The following is an 18,075-nucleotide window of genomic DNA, read 5'->3' as shown; positions in this document are numbered from 1 at the left end:
CTCTCCATGCCCTGGGGAGCTGTGCAGGAAGGTGAGCACATGGATGGTCCTCACACCACCTCCACATTTTCCCTCACAGTCCTAAGAGGAGTCAGTCCAGAGCCAGAAAGAATCACCACTGATTTGCCAAAGAGTTTCAACATGGACATTAAAAAGATCACAAACATCCAAAAAATGCAAACAGAAGTCAAAATCACCCCCCTGCCCCATGCAGGTACCAATCTAAACCTTTTCCCCAGAGATTCACCAGCACACAGGTTTAAAACCTTTCTTCTTTATTACCTCAACAGCAGGACTGAGGCAGGGTAGAGGGGAGGGAAGCAGGGGTGGGACTCACCCTTTTAGCTGGGGTACCTGAGAGATCTGCACACAACTCCTGGGGCAAACCCTGCTCCTGCAGCACCCTCTGCTTCCCAGGCCAGCTGTGTCCAATGCCTGCCTGTGGCTTTGACAGCTTAGGAGAGGCAGGAGAGCACCCACTGAAGGCACTTCTTTATGTCTTGGGCTGAAATGTTTCTGACTTGTCCTCAATCAAGCTGCTGCCCCCTCTTCTCCTGAGAAAAGGTTGCAGGTTTTGTTCCTGTTTATCCTCTCCTGGTTAAAGTTCTTGGGCTGCTTGGGAGAAGGTTGTTGGGGCAGATGTATGGCCCTCTGTTAAAAAAATAACTAGAAATAAAGCACCATTTTTGCTTTTTGATGGTTGCAATGGCAGGGTGAATATAAGCCAAGGTCTTGCAGACATCTCTTTGTCTTCTCTGCAGTGTTTTCCCCTCCCCTTTTTTTCCCTTTTTCTTTTACTTACAATTTCTGATGTCAATCTTACCATACAAAATAAACTCAAGCACACATCAGGTGCTAGCTGAGCAGAATCTAAGATCTAAAAAGCTGGTTGTGCTGGTTCTTTGAAGCTCAAGAACTTGCAGTCATTTGTTGTCCTCTCAGATACCCAGAACACCGTTTTCACATGATCTCCATTAAAAGGACTTCTCCTTTCAGAGAAATGCATAGTATGGTGGGACAATGATAAAGGAACTGTGCATCCAACACCTTCATAAGTAGTCCATATTATCATGATATAAGGCCTTGGATACTCAGGCATAACCTCTGTCTGAATACAAGCACTATCATAAATCTTGCATGTCAGCCTGTGGGGTTTATGGACTGAATCAAACCCAGAGGATTAAACTACTGTTTTGATGATTAACCTGGGTTTCAATGCTGCTATTTATTATGTTAGGCAAATAAACTATTTTCTGTTTAAATGAGTTTCCATGTTCTTTTCCACACCTGGGAGTCAAGTGAAGCATTAAGAACCAGCTTCTGCCCGTGGATGAATAAAATTCGTGAAAGGAAACAAGAAAACCATTTGCTGGGATTTTACTAGTAATCATTTCAGATGTATAAATATAGCAGCTTGCCGAGCCTTTGGCCACCAGAGCAGTGTCTGTGCAATAGCTCAGCTTTATTTTAGCCTTTGCAGAGTAATTCTTTGGAGACTTGAGGAGAAAGAGGTTTGGTATCTAAAGTCTTGACCCGAGACTCACAAGACTTTTCTTCTGAGTTCGCTGCTGCCTGCACAGGTCAATGTATTCCTCTCTCTGCTTTTGCTCCTCATATCAGCAGCTTATAAACTCTGGATAACCAAATCCAGATACTTGTTTGCTGTTCAGGGTGATATAGCATGAGTTTGGTGGGACTTCAAGGCATTGGTATGAATGTCCATTGATGTGAAACAAAGAAAAACAACAAAGAAGGAAAAAGGAGAACAAGTGTTTGCTGGATGGTGCACAGCAGGGGTGATTTCCTTGCTCTTTGAGGTGGATGCTCGTGTGTTCCTTGCATGTGGCTGCAGTAGGCTGGGAGCTTTGCATTGATGTTTCTTAGCAGTGTCAGGCTGGAGGATGCTGCTACTGCCTCAGAAACCAAGTCCAGCACCTCTGAGCAACGTGTCTTAGGTGAAGAAAGAAGATGACAAGTCGGGATTGAAATTCCTCCAGGACTGTGACATCCTGCTTCATGCTGGTGTAGTAGAGACTCACAGCAAGGATCAGCACTGCACAAAACAAGAGCCACAGGAGCACAGGCAACCCAGATGATGTCCTGTCATCTGCTGAATGGTGATGAGAAGAAAAAAAGGAAGCGGCATTATTTTAGTGCCATCTTAAACACTTCCCAGATTTGATCCCCTGCTGATGCCTTTGTCCCAGTTTTGTGGCAGCAGCAGGGTACAGAGGGCTCTGGTTGTGAGCATTTCTGTAGGCATCAGTTAAGTGATAGTGAGTCACACCTCCTGATGGAAGGTGGTGAGCATGAAAGATATCATCTAATGGAGCATTTAAAGAGTTTAATTACATACAATAAGAGCAGGATTAGCATAGCTAATGCATGATCTCAACTTTCCCTACAGCAATTATTTTTTATACCTTTACCCTAAACGTTAAGTTGAATGATAGGAGAATATGAAGCTACTTGGTCTAATTATTTAATGTTCACAAATGCCCCATAAAAGACAGAAGCTATAGATTTCTGTCCTTTTCCCTGGTAAGTCAGCTTGTTTGGGACTCCTGCTAATTATGGGAAGAACCCAAACATGACTCCATTAACTAAGAGGCACGTTCAGAAAGCTCTGGCAGTTTGAACCACTCTCAGAGTGCTATGTGTGCTAATTACACCACAAGATCCTCTGCACTTGCTCTTCAGCAAGAGCATACTGTAAAGATTTTTCCTGCCTTCAAAATATTTTTCAAACATTTTTAAAGGTTGGGCACAGCACACATGTGGAAATCAGAAGGCTGCATTCAGCCTGCAGACAGCTGTGTCCCAGTCCTTGCCTGTGTGTATCCATCCCTGGGCCTTGGGGATCCAGTTTTGATTCAGCCCTGGCTGCTCTGTCTGACTGCATGGCCATTGCACACTCGGCACTATTTCATAAAGCACTTAGAGTATTAAACATGCAGTATAAAGCCAAAGTCATGCCTGAATAAAACCCATAGTGTGCAGCTATTTTCCTGCCATATGCACATAATCAATAAGGAGATAAAAATGTGGAGTGTATTATTATGGGTAAAGGGCCAACATTAGCTGTAACATATTTAAATTAGCTTCTACCACGAGCCCTGGAATACACACCAGTCAATTAAACTGTCACACAGATGTACAGAGAGGAAGGTAAAAGTCATAAAACCAAGCCAGAAACACATAATAATGTATCAAAAAGTGTATGGGGAAAGGTAAAATGTTAATAGGCAGTCATTTTATAGCTAACCAGAAACCAAATCAATGTCCCATAATAGACCTGAGTGAATTATTTGCAGCAAGTAATTTATTCATTTGAATTTAGCCCTTCTTTCTGTTTTCAAATTATCCATGTGCAGGCTTCAGATTTTATAAATTTGTTTATTTGGCATTATTCTGTGCAGGGTTGATATGAAGGTGTTTAGCCAGGGAATTGCTCACCACTTTCTGGTTTAGCAGAGATTTGTGAGTTGGTGTTTCCCTCTTGAGATTCCCCACACCACAGGCTACAGCCCCTGACTGGGTGCCCCACCTGCCTTTTCCAACATGGGCCTTGGCTGATGAGCACACATGGGAATAGGGAAACCTTCCTGTGGAAGCTGAACAGCTTTTCACATCAACCCTTTCATATGAAGTGCTTGTAACCTGTTTCAACTTTTAAAAAGTTACTTTCCATGTGAAATTTCTGGGAGATCTCAAATGTAAACTTGGGCTTTCCTTATATCCTCTCAGTTATGAAATATGTTCTATCTATGAACAGAAGAAAATAATGCAGAAGAGTAATTCCACTTGCAAAATTGTGATGAGTTAAGCTTACAACAGCTTCAGCCCATAGTTTAGGTGTTGAAAATCAAATTTGCTTTTCTAGATTACAATTAGAAATTTAATGCTTAAATTTGTTAGTTAAATTGCCTGTTGGAAGAGCACAGACCTGTGCCCAGTCTCATAGCAACTCATCTGAGAAGAGCACTGGACCTGAATACAGGAGATTTTGTTTCAATTCTTGCCTTGGGTACACATTTCTATCATGCCCTGAAGAATATTTGATCTTTGCCTTTCCCCCAGGCCCTTTTCTGGCTGTACTACCTTGATTCCAGCCCAATAACAGCCTTAGATGATGCCACCATTGTCATGAGCACACAGCCCCCATTCTGGACAAGAGCAATAGCTGAGGGATCTGGGGACATCTCCCTGAGAGGATTTTTGTCCTCCCAAAACTACAGCTCTGTGTGTGTATATAATACATGTGTATAGGTACCCCTCTCCCCTTCACTGATTACAGCAGGGGCTGCATGCTGTCCAGGGCCTCTAGAAATGATCACCATCATCAGAATATCCACATACACTCATTTGCTTGGGGGTCTGTGAAGCTGCCAGACCTCAAAAAAAAAAAAAATCAGAAAATCCTGATTATTTTTATTATTTCTACCCTGCTGATAGCATATAAATGAATTGTCTCTTCCCCTCATACAAAACTCAGCAGGGAGAACTATTGTTTAGCTTGGGGTGCTTTCCCTGCATATCTTAGTGAGAAACCTGTACCTATTCGAATGTCATAAAATATATTAATTATATTTAAATTAAAAATAGCTTCAGGGATTTAATTTTTGTTTCCACTATTTGTCTTACTAGATGTCTTGTTTAAAATTGCACCAGACCTCATCAGCACCTTGTGCTGCTTATGCTGAGAAGAAAAAGCAACAACCACTGACAACACAAGCTGCTGTGCATATGGAGGATATATTTGCACAGTGCATCCCACCAGCTGCAAAAGCAAACTCAGGTTAATGCTATGGATGGCTCACAGTTATAATGTGAAAAATTCAACTTACCCACTACGTAGTCACAGCAGGAAATTACTAGAAAACAAAATGAAAATGCTCTTACTTGCCTGGAAAGGTCTCTTGGCAGTGAGTGAACGAGAAAAGCCAGGACCAAGCAGTGTATCTGAAATTGCCTGTCACCTTGGAGATGCTGGGCAACCTCTTACGCCACTTTTGGCTCTGGGTGAGGACCTACCCAATCCATGCAAACATGCAGATGCAGGTGCACTTCAGGAAAGTGAGGAAAAATTATTGTGTGAGAGAATTCAGAGGCAGGATGGCTGCTGTTGCAGAGAGGTCAGGAAACAGCTCTGCTGAAAGCCCTCCCTACTCCACATAATTCCTAGAAAGGAAAGGATTTAGACCAGCAGGCTGAAAGAATGAGAGTTAAGAAAGCACTGTCAGGCTAACTTTCATCAACAATATCCTGGAAATGTGTCTGCTTGGCAGCCAGGCCCAGACACAATCCAGGATGAAAAGTCCTGGATTGGAAATGGAAAAATTTCAGTGGTGCCAGAAACCTTCGTTTTACCAGCCTTAATGTGAGTAATATTGTGTGGACAAACAGCAAATAAACTAAATCACAGACTGTTTGCAACACAGAATACTAATTATGGGTTGGAACATTTCTCATGTCTCCATGAAAGAGTCTCAGAGTTTTCTCCATGCCTGCAGCTCCCTGCATGAGTTCCAGTGTGGCTTTGCTGAAGTCAGAGCCAGGGGGAGACCAGCCTGGCCCCCTGGGCTGCCTGCAGGATTCCCTGTGCTGATGTGGGGCATGGACTCAGGCAGAGAGCTGAGGGAGTTATTAATTCCCTCCAGAATCCTGCTCTTGAGCAGTCAGATGAGCTTTGAGGAATTTAAGGCTGACTCCCTGAGTCTCTCCAGGAGTTCAGTTTTGGTGGGAAAGCCCAGGCCATGTCAACAAGCTTATCAAGAAACAGCTTCCCCTCCATGCATCAGGAGGCATCCCAAACAATGCATTGCCTAACAAATGAGAGTTCTGTTTATAGACACAGCAGATGCCAAGCCTTATTTTCAGAAGCTGTAGCAGTCCAAACAGGTGGCTGACAGAAATGTTACCATTCTGCCACTTGTGTTTTGACCAACTGACATATCAAACTCACATAAGTTTAGTTCTCTACCAATAAATACCATTTTCTTGGTTGGATGGGTTTGGGAAAGTCAGAAGGTAACACCAATTATTATTTGGTATGGCATAAGTGCAGAAGTGTAAACTGGATCCTTGTGCCAGACCTCTGCTGAAGGTCACTCCCAACTGACCTAATTGCAATATTTTGGTTCATGAATGAAAAGACCAGAGGTTTTTTTAGCTGTGTCAGTCCTTGGGTGCCTCTGTTGGCAGAAGTTATTACATCCTGGCTGCTAGGCTCAGACCTCTGCTGTTGTATTCTGTGGCATCCTAGTTACACACAGTGACATAATTATGTTTAAATTTGGTCTGAGTGGAAACATTGCTCTGGGGAAGCCCTGGGGCCCAGCCAGGCCCAGGGTGTACAATGACCCCTGTGGGGGCGGACTCAGGAGTCACTGTGACAGCAGCTGAGGGTGAGGCAGCAGTCTGTCCATCCTAGGGCAGGCAGGCAAATGGACCAGATGCAGTTCTGCAGAGCACAGAGCAAGAATCATCCATCCTCTGCTCTGTGCTGAGCTGAAAATTACAAATTATCAGAGGGGGAAGCTGATGCAGACAGACAGAGTGGATGTTAAAAGCTGGAAAGGTCATGCCAAAATTCCCGATAGCTTGAGCATACCATGTTCAATGACTTCTTCTGGCTCACGAAATCGAACCCTTCGCTCTGCTCTCCGCTTCTCCCCCACAGCTTGGTCCACAGGTGGCCTTTTCCTCAGTATGGAAGGAGGAGAGCTGCTGTCATCTGTCTAAAGAGTTGATCAAAACACAAAACATGTGACCACTCAAACAGGGTGAAGCATCTGGGTGAAGTTTTGATCTTTGGTGGATGTGTTACCGTGTCCCTCGAAGGACATGATATATAACACATCTGCTTGGATAGACCACTGTCATATTTACAGCCAAACAAAAGGGATATTCCTACATTGCCATAGATCTGCAGTACTCTAAAGCTGTATTCTAAGGGAAAAGGATAGTTAAAGCAATGGACAGCAAAATTTTCAAAAAGGGTTTCTCTAAATTGTAACAAATATTTGCTGAAGGTGGCTGCCCAACAGCCTTGGGCTGCTCTTAGAAGAACATAAATGTGATATGAAATATATGAACCATATCATTTGGAGCACCTTTGAAATGTTCTGAGCTAAGCAGTTCCATTCAGAATGCAGCATTATCATTTCAACAACTGGGACTATGAAGCTGACTTGGGTTTGGACACTCCTGATAGGTACAAGAAGGTAATTTATTTGAATTTCAAGATAACAATTATGATGTTGCTCTGACTTTTGCTTTGGAAACCACATTTAGTCTTTGACAACAGAATCATAATGCTGTGGATTCTTTGAAATTACAAGAAACAGAGCTGCAATAATAGAAATAACTCACTGTTCTGCATGGGAGTGCTCCCACAGTCAGCTGCCCAAATTGAATCCAAAGAACCTTGATTCAGACACCCACTGCCCTCTGGCAGTAGAGAGCAGATGGCAATTTTTCTGCTTTTCAAAGTGAGGGGTAGAGATTCTTAGCATTTTATTTTTAAGACTGAAGTAATCTTTAGCCCTTTCCATCTCTCCCCTCTGTTCCTCTGCTAGGTAAACATTATTATTTCTTCTACATTTCTCTCTGCTCTCTTTTCCCCCACTTTGTTTATTGTTCCCCCACTCAGTGAATGCATGCTCCTAACTTCAATTCTTCTCCTTGCTTTAATCTTTCTACTCCTCAATTATCCACTTTTATCCTTTTTTGACCCAAATGCCATTGCCTTTCCTCCTCGTTGGATGCTTTCCCCGTGCTCACCATTTTACGCATCCACTCCTTGGGCTGCAGAAGCAGGATTAGATCCCAGTGACTGCAATCTGGGGGTGTCAGACCCCAAAATAAAGGGGATAAATAGGTTTTCTTACACATCACATTCTGGATAACCTCAAAAGACATATTACATAGCCAGCAGGAACTGCCATAGGGTGAGGAATGTCTTTGATCCCTTCTCCTGAGAGATTCATAAAACCAATCTCATCACTGATAAGGATGCTTTCTCTGATCCTGGGGTCATATCACCTCTGTCTCATGACTGGGGACAGTGTGTGTTGGAGTTCTGTGTTTTTCATTCAGCATCTAAGAATCTGGAAGCCCCATTCAGGTTATGGAAAACCTGGATTTCACTTCTTTCTGAGTCCAAAGAAATACAAAGCTACATCTTATATACACGCCCTCATCATTGGGGTTATGGTGCACACACAGGAGCAGGGAATCTCTGTCTCTGCCACTGGAGCTGTCTTGTTTGGCCTTGAATAATTAAATATTCATTGAGCTAAAGAAAGAAAGAAAGAATGACTTTACAGCCTCGTGTTTGGGTGCTCCCTTGGGGGTGGCAGAAGCCTGCTCCTATCCTTGCTCCAATGAATACTTAATATGTGATACTTAAATATTCATTGGAGTGGTCACTGGGAACAGGGTCTCTCATCTGCCAGGTGAACACCCCAATCCCTCTGCAACAGCCACACACACACTTACTCACATAATGAATATTTGATTATTCTGTGTAAAATGAAACAGGTTTAGGGAGACACAGCCTAGCTCAGGCTGGGGGTGGTTATAGCTATAAGGGCTTCTCCTGTGGCACGACCAAGGAAACTGAACCTTTGAAGAGATTTATAGCTCAAAGTGCAGCTGTTGCCCATATGAGCTTTTCCAAACACTTAGCAGAGACTTCACATCAGAAGAGAAAAACATGAAACAACTGGCTGGTTGGATAGCACCTAGCCAAGGAAGACCTTAAAAAGGAAGTGATTTCATGATATTCACTACTTTAATAGCTTACAGAAATCAAAGCTACACATTGTCAGAACGAACAAAACACTGCCCCCTCAGACAGAAAACTGGTGTTAGCATACTGTGACAAGAGCTGGAAACCTACCAAAGTGATAGCTGGGCAATTGTATGACCCTAAAAACAACCCATTTGTAAAAAGCTGCAGGCACTGCACACAGGGACTTCATCCCCCATGAGAAGATGACTTACCTGCAGCTCTTTGGCACTAGGATCAGGAAGTGAGGCTGGACATATTTGGGACATGTACTCTGGATGCCAACATGAAGCCTCCCACATGAAGCTTTGGATGGAAAGCCTCTTGCCCAGAAACTGAGAAGGAGCAGGGAAAAGCTTCAGGAGCCCCTTGAGCAAGGGGACGGAGCCGGCAGTGGCTCCGCGCAGACTGGAGCGGAGAGGAGGATGAGGAGGGGGAAGAAGAGTTTGTGTCCTTTGTACCAGGGCTGGCGTGGGAAGGATGAGATGTACTCAGGAGCCAAAAATAGCACCCAGTGATAATACTGGCTGTGCAGCTGGAAGCAGGGCTGTTCTGGCAGCAGGAGAGGGACTGAATGGAGCAAGTCACAGATAAACACCTACGTGTTTGTTCTGCCTGAATGTGAATTGGGGGTGGGTTTTTAATAGCAATTGCTGCATTTCTGTGATCATGTTAGTTTCCTTTCCAGAATCCATTCCCAATCACAAAAATCTCTCAAGTGGGATTGCTTTTAATCCTTCTTCCATTCAAAATATGTGGGTAAAGTCACCAGCAAATTATATAAATATAGTGGGATGACAGATATCTCCCTCCAGAACAGTTATGGCCTCACTTTATATGTTTTACAAATTAAATCCATTATTATAGTAATAAAGTGGGATTTAAACATTTGACATTTCTACTCATATTATAATAAGATTATTGATAGAAAGAGAGGTGATTTACTGTTCAAGAGGCTTTAACAGTCCCTTGTCAAATGCTGAAGGCTCAGCATCATCAAATATACAATTTCTAGTTAGAAATACCTGCCATGATTGCTGAAATATACTGGTTTGTTGTCCCTGCAAGCACAAGCTTGTGCCTTTTTTTTTTTTTTGTTCTTTTCCTGGAGCTATTTATTTGCAGTGCCATGTGTAATGTACATGGTTTGGTTTTATAGCAGGTGGTTGGATGGATATTTCCATGTCATGTTCAGGCTGGCCCTTGCTCTGCAGGGCAGAGAGGGTGGCAAGATGCTCATACTGACACTGGGAACCAGAGGGCACAGCTGCTCTCTGGGCTTCACTACTTACTCCCTTCCTTTCAGGGGTCTGGGGAATGGGTGAGTAGATGAAAAGGGTTGGGATCCTCCCGCAGAGAAAACTGGGCCAGAGCAGCAGAAGAGGCTTCTGTGGCTGCTGTGGGGTCAGCAAAGCCCTCAGGACTTGCTGCCCTCCTGCAGCTCAGCCTCTGCATGGGTGCACTGTCCTCAAGCCTGCCCTTAGGGACATCAGCATCCACGTGGAGAGGAATAGATTGTGCTGGTCTGGGGCTCTCCACTGAATGCACCATATCTAAAAGTCCCCTGCAGAGAGTTACCTTACCTTCTCTTTCCTGTGCATTGGGGTGATGGAGGGCTTTTCCTCATGCTGAAACCAGCTCACAGCTGCAGGCTTTGTGAAATCCCCTTCTCTGCTGTGTCCTGCAAGTGTTCCACAGAAGTTATTTCAGGAAACCTAGGATGGCTTTTGGTGGGGAAAGGACAGTCTTTAAAATTTTGTTCATAGTAGATCCTAGACAGGAAGGTGACAAAACCTGTCAAACCATGGTCCCTGGCTTCTGTGGCTCCTCCTTCCTCCAGTTGTGATAATCACTTACTACTAATTCATGTAAAAAGGAATTTACCTGCCTGCCTTGGCCAGCAAAACTGATGAAGGTGGGATTAGGGAAGTCAAACTCTAGTCCTCATCTAGCTTTGACTTTGTCTATGGGAATTGTCTCATTTATTTTTATTAGTGTAATCCAGCAAGGCACATGAGGATGTCTTGTGCAGCCTCTTATTCCTGCAGAGTGGGGCAGTGCACTTGTCAGCTTTTAGATCTGAATGAAAAACCTTGTTCATGTCTTCTTCACTGAACCTGGCTTTGTTCAAAGAAAGGTTTTACAGTTTTCTAAGTATTTGGTCAAAGATATTTTGGTAATTAAAAAAAAAACCAAAAAAAAACCCCAAAAAACCCAAAAAAACACCCAAAACCCCACCAGAAATGGACATATGGAGACAAAATTTATAATTTTTCATGCCAGAAACTCTTCATGCCAAAATTTCTTTTCAGTTCTAGATTCCCCTTAAATGTAAACATTTTTTTTGTTCATTTGATTGAAAAAAAATTGGGCAGCTTATAAATGTTTTCATGAAAGATTGCTATTTGAATGCCAGGGATGATAATTTCATAGTGGCATTCTCACTTTTATCTCAAGATGTGCTAATTATATTGATAGTAATGGTTGTAAATGCTTGAATAATTAGTAGTTACCTGAGCACTCAAGTTTCAGTGGATAAAGATGCCAGGAGTTCAAATCTCATGACAGGGACAGTTCCATTTGTACTAAGTGCTTTTGATTGTAGTTTAACAACCTAAAATTGGATATATGTTAGGAATAAAACACAGCCCAATGCTTAAAGTAAAAGAATCCAGGAAAATAACTTCTCTAGCTTCTGAAATCACTGGTAATAAATAATAGTTACTACAGTGGGATGATTTCTGCATTAGAAGCTGTAAGAATTTCCTTTAATATTGCCCTTCTTTTTAAAGTAATTTTTCATCTAAGATTTGATCTCATTTCATGCAAAGGACATCAGAAACAAAGCTGGACAAATAATTCATAAATGAATTATTTAGCTTGTGAGTGTCACCTCTATTTCTTTCAGCTAATTGTTCACAAATAGATAGTGACTTTTGTCAATGCATTCATTATTCAGATTTATTCAGTGGATAATTGCTGGGAGTAATTCTTTGTCTGTAGATTGCTTGGAATCATTTTGCTGTGAACATTTAATAGTAAAAATCTATCCAGGCTTTCCAAAAAAGACAAACTAAAATTATCTATAACTACTGATGTAGCCCTTAAACATGAACAATATAATGCAGTCTTAAAGAGCAACACCAACATTTTAATCAAGAAATCCACAACTCCCCATGCTACATAGGAGAGAAAGAAAAATCATTTCAACTCTCTGTGTAGCACTGACATTGAATGGTGCACATTGTATATGCAAATAAGTTTTTACAAGAAAAGGGTTGCTTAAGTGTTTGCTCAGCAGAAAAACAAAACATGCCTAAACAAAACATGATTGACTTCCCAGAGAATAAATATGAACAGTCCACACAAAGGAATTAACTGCACAGCCAGTATTTTTTCTGCAATACCTCAGTGGAAGATGTCTAGGAAATAAACATAACATGATAAAACAATTTTACACTCCGAGGATAGCCGTGTAACCATATGAACTCTTTTTCCATTTCCTTCTGTGGGAATAAATATTTTAGACAAGCAAAGTACTTTGTAAATGATGCCTTTGTGGGGATTCATCTGGCCTGGTTCAATTATTCTGAAACCTAGCAATTTTCTCATATCATTGAATCTGCTTTTATTGCAAATAGGGTCATAGAAATAGTCACTCATTGCAATAATGGACTTTGTTTATCTTAACTATTAACACTTGCAGTAGGTTTACACACACACACACACACGTATATATTCAATATTTATGGATATGCACAGTGCATATATATTAATAATGAAGTAACTTTATCTCCAACAATCTGAAAACAAAATCACGTAATCCCATACAGTGTGGGGTGCAGTGGTAACTGGAAGCAGCATATCAGGATAACAGAACAGAAAAGGAATAAATAAATTAGAGGGGAGTCTTCCATATCTTCCTCAACTTCCAGGGTGTCAATTGAGCCTTTGTTCAGTATTCCACCTTTCGCGGTTCTGTGTACTCTTGATTAATAATTTAGAGATGCACCTTTTGGAAGCAGGGTAAGTTTTGTGTTTGCCAAGAGTGATTTTCCACCAGTCAGGGAGTACATCAGGAAATAAAACAGCAAATTGCCCCACAGAGTATAATTAGCTGTTGCCTCCTTCCTTTTTCTGCCTCTGGAGAAACAGATTTACTGCTGAGAGTTCTGGGACACCCATGAGATATCATACAGCACCATTTCTTCTCCTCAACCTCCCAGTAAAGAAAGCACTGTGTAAATCCCAGCCTCAAGGCAAAACTCAGCTCTTTGGACTGCATGTTTCCATTCCACATCCAGATTGATCATTAATCTGTTCTCTGTTGGTCAATCCAAATTGGGGCTTTTTTGTGGAGTTGGTGGAAAAAAAAAAATCAACAGCAAAGCATAATGGAAACAGAGCACTGGATGGGAAGATGATCTGGTAACTCTTGGTGTGTGTAGCCAGCAAGGATGAAAGCAATCAGTTTTGCTTCCTGTATATCTGTTAGTTCCTGAGATAGCCAGAGAGCTGTGAATCCAGGAGTGTTTTTTCCCAAGGAAGTGCAGTTGGGGTCAGTGCAAAGTGCAGCACCAGCAATCCCTGTGGTGCTCCATGAAGGACCCACAGCATTACCGTCCCAGTGGGACCTCTTTGCCCTTTAGTTATTACTGCTCTGTGCTGGAAGTGTTCATGGTCACACAGATCTGTAAGTACCCCTTTGATGGAGGTGGCCAGACCTGGGCCATTCACCCAGGACCCGTGGGCCTGGACTGCTGACCTCTGTAAAAATTGGGTTGGGGTGGTGGTGCTGCATGTGGCCATCTGACCCATCACAGCAGAACTCAGTTCTGAAGGCAGAGTTATGGCCCTATTTGCAGATGTAGCATCTCAGGATTGTTTTGGTTGGAAAAGATCTTTAAGGTCAGTGAGTCCAACTGTTAACCCAGCCCTGCCAAGGCCACCACTAAACCACATCCCCAAGTGCCACATCTAAAGGTCTTTTAAATACCTCCAGGGACCACGACCCAACAGCTTTCCTGGGCAGTCTGTTCTAGTGCTTGACAACCCTTTTGGTGAAGAAATTTTTCCTTATATCCAATCTAAACCTCCCCTGGTGAAATCTGAGGCCTTTTCCTCTTGTTCTATTTCTTGTTAATTGGGAGAAGAGGCCAACACCCCCCACCTACAATCTTCGTCCAGGTAGTTGTAGGGAGCGAGACTGTTTCCCCTGAGCCTAATTTTCTCCAGTCAAAACTGGAGCTGCTTCCTCATAAATCTTGTGCTCCAGACGCCTCCTCAGCTCCATTGTCCTTTTCTGGATCTGTTCCAGCACCTCAATGCCTTTCTTGTAGTGAGTGGCCTAAAACTGAAAGCAGGATTCAAGGTGTAGCCTCACCAGCACTGAGTACAGGGGGACCATGTAGCAAATTCTTCAAAGTGATGATCATGTTCCTGGAGCTGTGACACCAGTTTAAAATCCACATTGTGCACAGGTTTTTCCTTGTTTTAAACTGGGCTCTTTTCTAAGACAAAGATAGAAGCATGGAGCAGAAATGTTGCAGGGTTTTGCATTATGGTGAGAACATCCCTGCTGCAGGGCAGAGCAAGCTCTGCTCTATTTGGACTGACTGGAAGAGATTTAACTCTGTTGAGGAATTTGGTCTCAATTTATCCCTGGCATGAGTTCATTGACTTATAAAAGGCATGAATCTGTCTCCATTTCTTAAAATTGCCTCTCTTATTCATGTGTCTTTTCTGGTAGATGTTGCAAATAACCACAGAGGATTTGTGATGATGTATAGTAAACATAGAAGAATTTCTGGCTGCTGAAATGAACTTTCTAAATAATTACAGAATGATTCCACATCCATTTCATAATTAGACTCCTGAGATTGCAGCCAAGCTATTATTTGTGATTCAACATGCATTTTTATTTTAGAAATGTCCCACAGCCATTAGGTTTATTCCACCTGAGATTTTATAATTTGTTCTGATCATCCTGTCACTGGGACCTAAAATGTAAAATACGTATTGATCGAGTAAGAGTTACCAAGGAACAAAATGCTAATTTCTGCTGTTGGCTCACTGATTTCAAATCAGTCAGTCCTGTTGATGTGGGATGTGGGAGATGGACAGGGCTGGAGTGAATGAGGTCGTTCTGAGTCAGCTTTTGTTACACACTCTTTGTATTTCAGGAACAAAAACTAGTGGAACAGTAACTTCTGCCCAAAGCATTTCGGCTGCTGTTGATGGCAGGGCTGCCATCAGCCATGAGATGAATTAGGAGAAACCCACTGCCAGCAGGAGGACATCTGAGGTGGAATAAAGGAGAAAAGGCATGCAAAGAAAACCCCTTAGAAATAGGGAAAGTGGAATTATCTTCAGGAGTTCTATTTTAGCAGTAATCACTCTGTGCTTGATGTTGTGTTCACTGGGGCTTCCTGCCCACGTTCCTTGGTGAGATTTGACCTGAGGAGAAGTCCAGCTAGGATGACTGCAGGTTACAGCCTCAAAAGGGGATTAGTAGTTTTGTCTTAATCCTTGGTATCAAAAGACTCCAATTGACTTCTGTGAGCCACTGTGCCTCCCCTAAAAAGGATTTTAGAAACCTTGCAGCCATTAGTGCCAAACTGGCCCTGAGAGGGGCAACAAGCAGGGCTGACAGCAATGGGAAGGGATGGAGCCAAGGGAATCGCAAAGCACCAAGACAGAGGCAACTACATAACATGATTTGAGGGCACTGATGTAAATGCACTTGAGGTCCATTTTTAGTGTCACCTTGGAAGAGGATTAGATTAGATTAATGACATGAAAGAACAGAAGAATGGAGAAAAGAGCAGATTGAAGTGTAACAAAAGCCCAAATGAGTAAAAAACCCCTGTGAATTGGAAAGCATTTGGATGATGATATTGTATGATAAAGATTATAAGAAGAAAGTGGCAAATCCCTCTGTCATTGGCAACTGCTTCACATTAATGTTAAGTCTATTAATGATGATATTTGTTTTTCTAATTAGCATGTAAGTCTCTCTCCTCCACCTCTCCAAGCCCTGGAGACTGGTGATTTCAGAGAAAAACAAATAGGTTTAACAAAAATTAATTGGTACAATTTTCAAAACTGGCTGAGAGCTTCTGGAGCTTATATTCAATTTCATCTCAGTTTAAGCGGAGGCAAAGAAAATAAGCAAGGGAAAATTCAGGCGGAACATCAAAGTACACTTGTTGGCATCAGGCTACACAGATAAGTCAGGTTGAAAGCCAGTTATGTTTTGCAGAGGCAAGCTGAATATTTAAGTTGTGCTTTCATCCCAAAGCAGAGCATCCTTTGGCATCCCTGCAAGAGATTGTAGGATCCTGCTCACACGAAGACAATTTGTGTCTTACAATGGGGTACCTGAGAGCAGGATGTGCTTTGAGAGCAGAGTGGGAAAACAGGGTCCAGCTTTGACCCCTGGCAGATTTTAATCAGAACCTTCAAGTGCAATGCCCCTAAGATGCAGTTTCTTATTAGCTGCCTGCTAACAGCTCAGCTGTCTCTCTCTCTCTCCCCCATTTCTCCTTCATTCTTATCAGAAATTTGGTCCAGGACCAGGAAACCTCTCAGCTTAAATTAATATGCTGGTCGGAATCACCTCTGCCTCAACAAATGCATATTTTTCTTAATGTGGAGCGTTTTCATCAGTATATTTTTCATCATCTCAAATGTATGAGCCTTTCAATCAACAGAAATTACTTTGCCTTTTCTTTTAAAGGCAGAGAAATGCAAAGGCAAGGAATGAAGCTTCATGGGACTGCTGTGGAGATGCTGAAATAATAGTGTCTGAAGGGAGAAGCATGGAAGCTGAGCTCTTGTTCTATTATGTGATTCTGACTACATGGCTGTTCCCTGACAAAGACAAAACTTCTGGGTACACTGAGATGGTGCAGTGTCTTGCATTCTCTCTTTCATGCATTATATCCACTCCAGAAAGTGTTTTTGGGAGAAGTTTTGAGACTGGAGTGTTCCTATAGTTAGCATTTCTTCCTATGTTTGGAAATCTGGGCAAATATTAGATTCTTTCTGGAGCACACTGGGCCAAAAGGATCTTTGAAACTTTAAAGTGAAGATGATGGAGAAGTGACACCACCACTCCTCCTTCCCAGAAGTTCTCTCCTGCCTTTGTGACACCTCTGTAGACCTGAAAAAACATTTTCCTGACACTCCTGCTTTTGGCAAGGTTTGTTACTTGCTGTGTGGATAATGCCAGAACTGGCAGATAGTGTCAGTTTCTTCAGTGGTACATTTGAGAGCCCAAATCAAAAGGTTCTTAGCAAGGGATGCTCCAGGAGCCACCACTCTGTCCTGTCTTTCAGGAGGATCCAGTGTGAGCCAGCATCAGTGTCAGAGATTTAGACTAAGAAGTGCCAGGTTAATCAAAGCTGGTGGGTTTGCTCTTTTCTGTGCTTTCCATTGTCATTTCAGAAAGGAGACCTTCAGCTCCTTCGCCTTTAGCAAACACAAATCAAATAACTGCAAGGCAGCAAAATGACACTATGGCACTCCTTTTTTTTTTTCTATGAAACATAATATTTTAAATATGAAACATAAATAAAAAATAAAGAGGACGAAAAAGTGAATTTGGAGAATTTAGAGCAGGTGGCATTGGTATCTGTCACCTTTACTTGTCAGTTCAGAGCTTGATTTTGGGGCAGTGTGTGGTGGAAATGGGCTGGCACTGGAGAGGAGAAGTTAGTGCTCCATGCAGCAAACACCTCACAGAACTCCAAGCTATCTACTTATCTCTTTTACAAAACCAAGGCTGAAGATGTCCTGGGGATGATTTCTTCTAAATCTTGGCACTACCCCAGCTCATGCAGTGGTAATTCTGGCCTTTCTGGCTGAAATCTTTACTTTGTTCCCCAAAAAGTAAAGTAGCTGCTCCAGGATGAATATATAGAATTTGTAAATTCAGATACTTCTCAAAATCTTTCATTGCAAAACATACTCATCTGAATCATGATCCATTCATTCTAGGTACTTTATCTGAGCAAAATAGAGTTTAATTCCCAGGTTTGGGTATGTCATTAGGAAGGGAACACGGAGCTTTCCTGATCCACAGCATGTTAAGCAGACCAGACCTCCTTTCTGGAGGTAAAATGGGTTGTTTGGGATTTGAAATGTTGATAATCTTCTTTTCAACATTCATGAAAAAAACAGGTTCTAGGGAAAACGATTAGCATATTGCTTTTATACTGATTCAACTCTAAAAAGTCTCATGAGTTATTTTATTGCAGCTCCTAACAAGGGTTACTACT

The 18,075-nt window shown here is 42.2% G+C and overlaps 1 protein-coding gene across 1 annotated transcript; it reads right to left on the bottom strand.

Annotated features, from left to right (window-relative positions):
* Nucleotides 1-297: 297 nt before the first annotated feature.
* Nucleotides 298-10,421, bottom strand: C6H14orf180 (chromosome 6 C14orf180 homolog). The gene is given in 7 exon segments (XM_036384279.2): nt 298-2,110; nt 4,848-4,874; nt 6,614-6,740; nt 9,010-9,131; nt 9,134-9,280; nt 9,283-9,329; nt 10,378-10,421. Coding segments are annotated over 7 exon segments (717 nt in total). The 3' UTR covers nt 298-1,907.
* Between the last annotated feature and the right edge of the window lie 7,654 nt (nt 10,422-18,075).

The sequence above is a fragment of the Molothrus ater genome, chromosome 6 (genome assembly GCF_012460135.2).
Source record: "Molothrus ater isolate BHLD 08-10-18 breed brown headed cowbird chromosome 6, BPBGC_Mater_1.1, whole genome shotgun sequence".
Taxonomy (NCBI): domain Eukaryota; kingdom Metazoa; phylum Chordata; class Aves; order Passeriformes; family Icteridae; genus Molothrus; species Molothrus ater.
The sequence above is the reverse complement of the archived record's forward strand: the minus strand, read 5'-3'. Positions and strand labels throughout refer to the sequence as shown.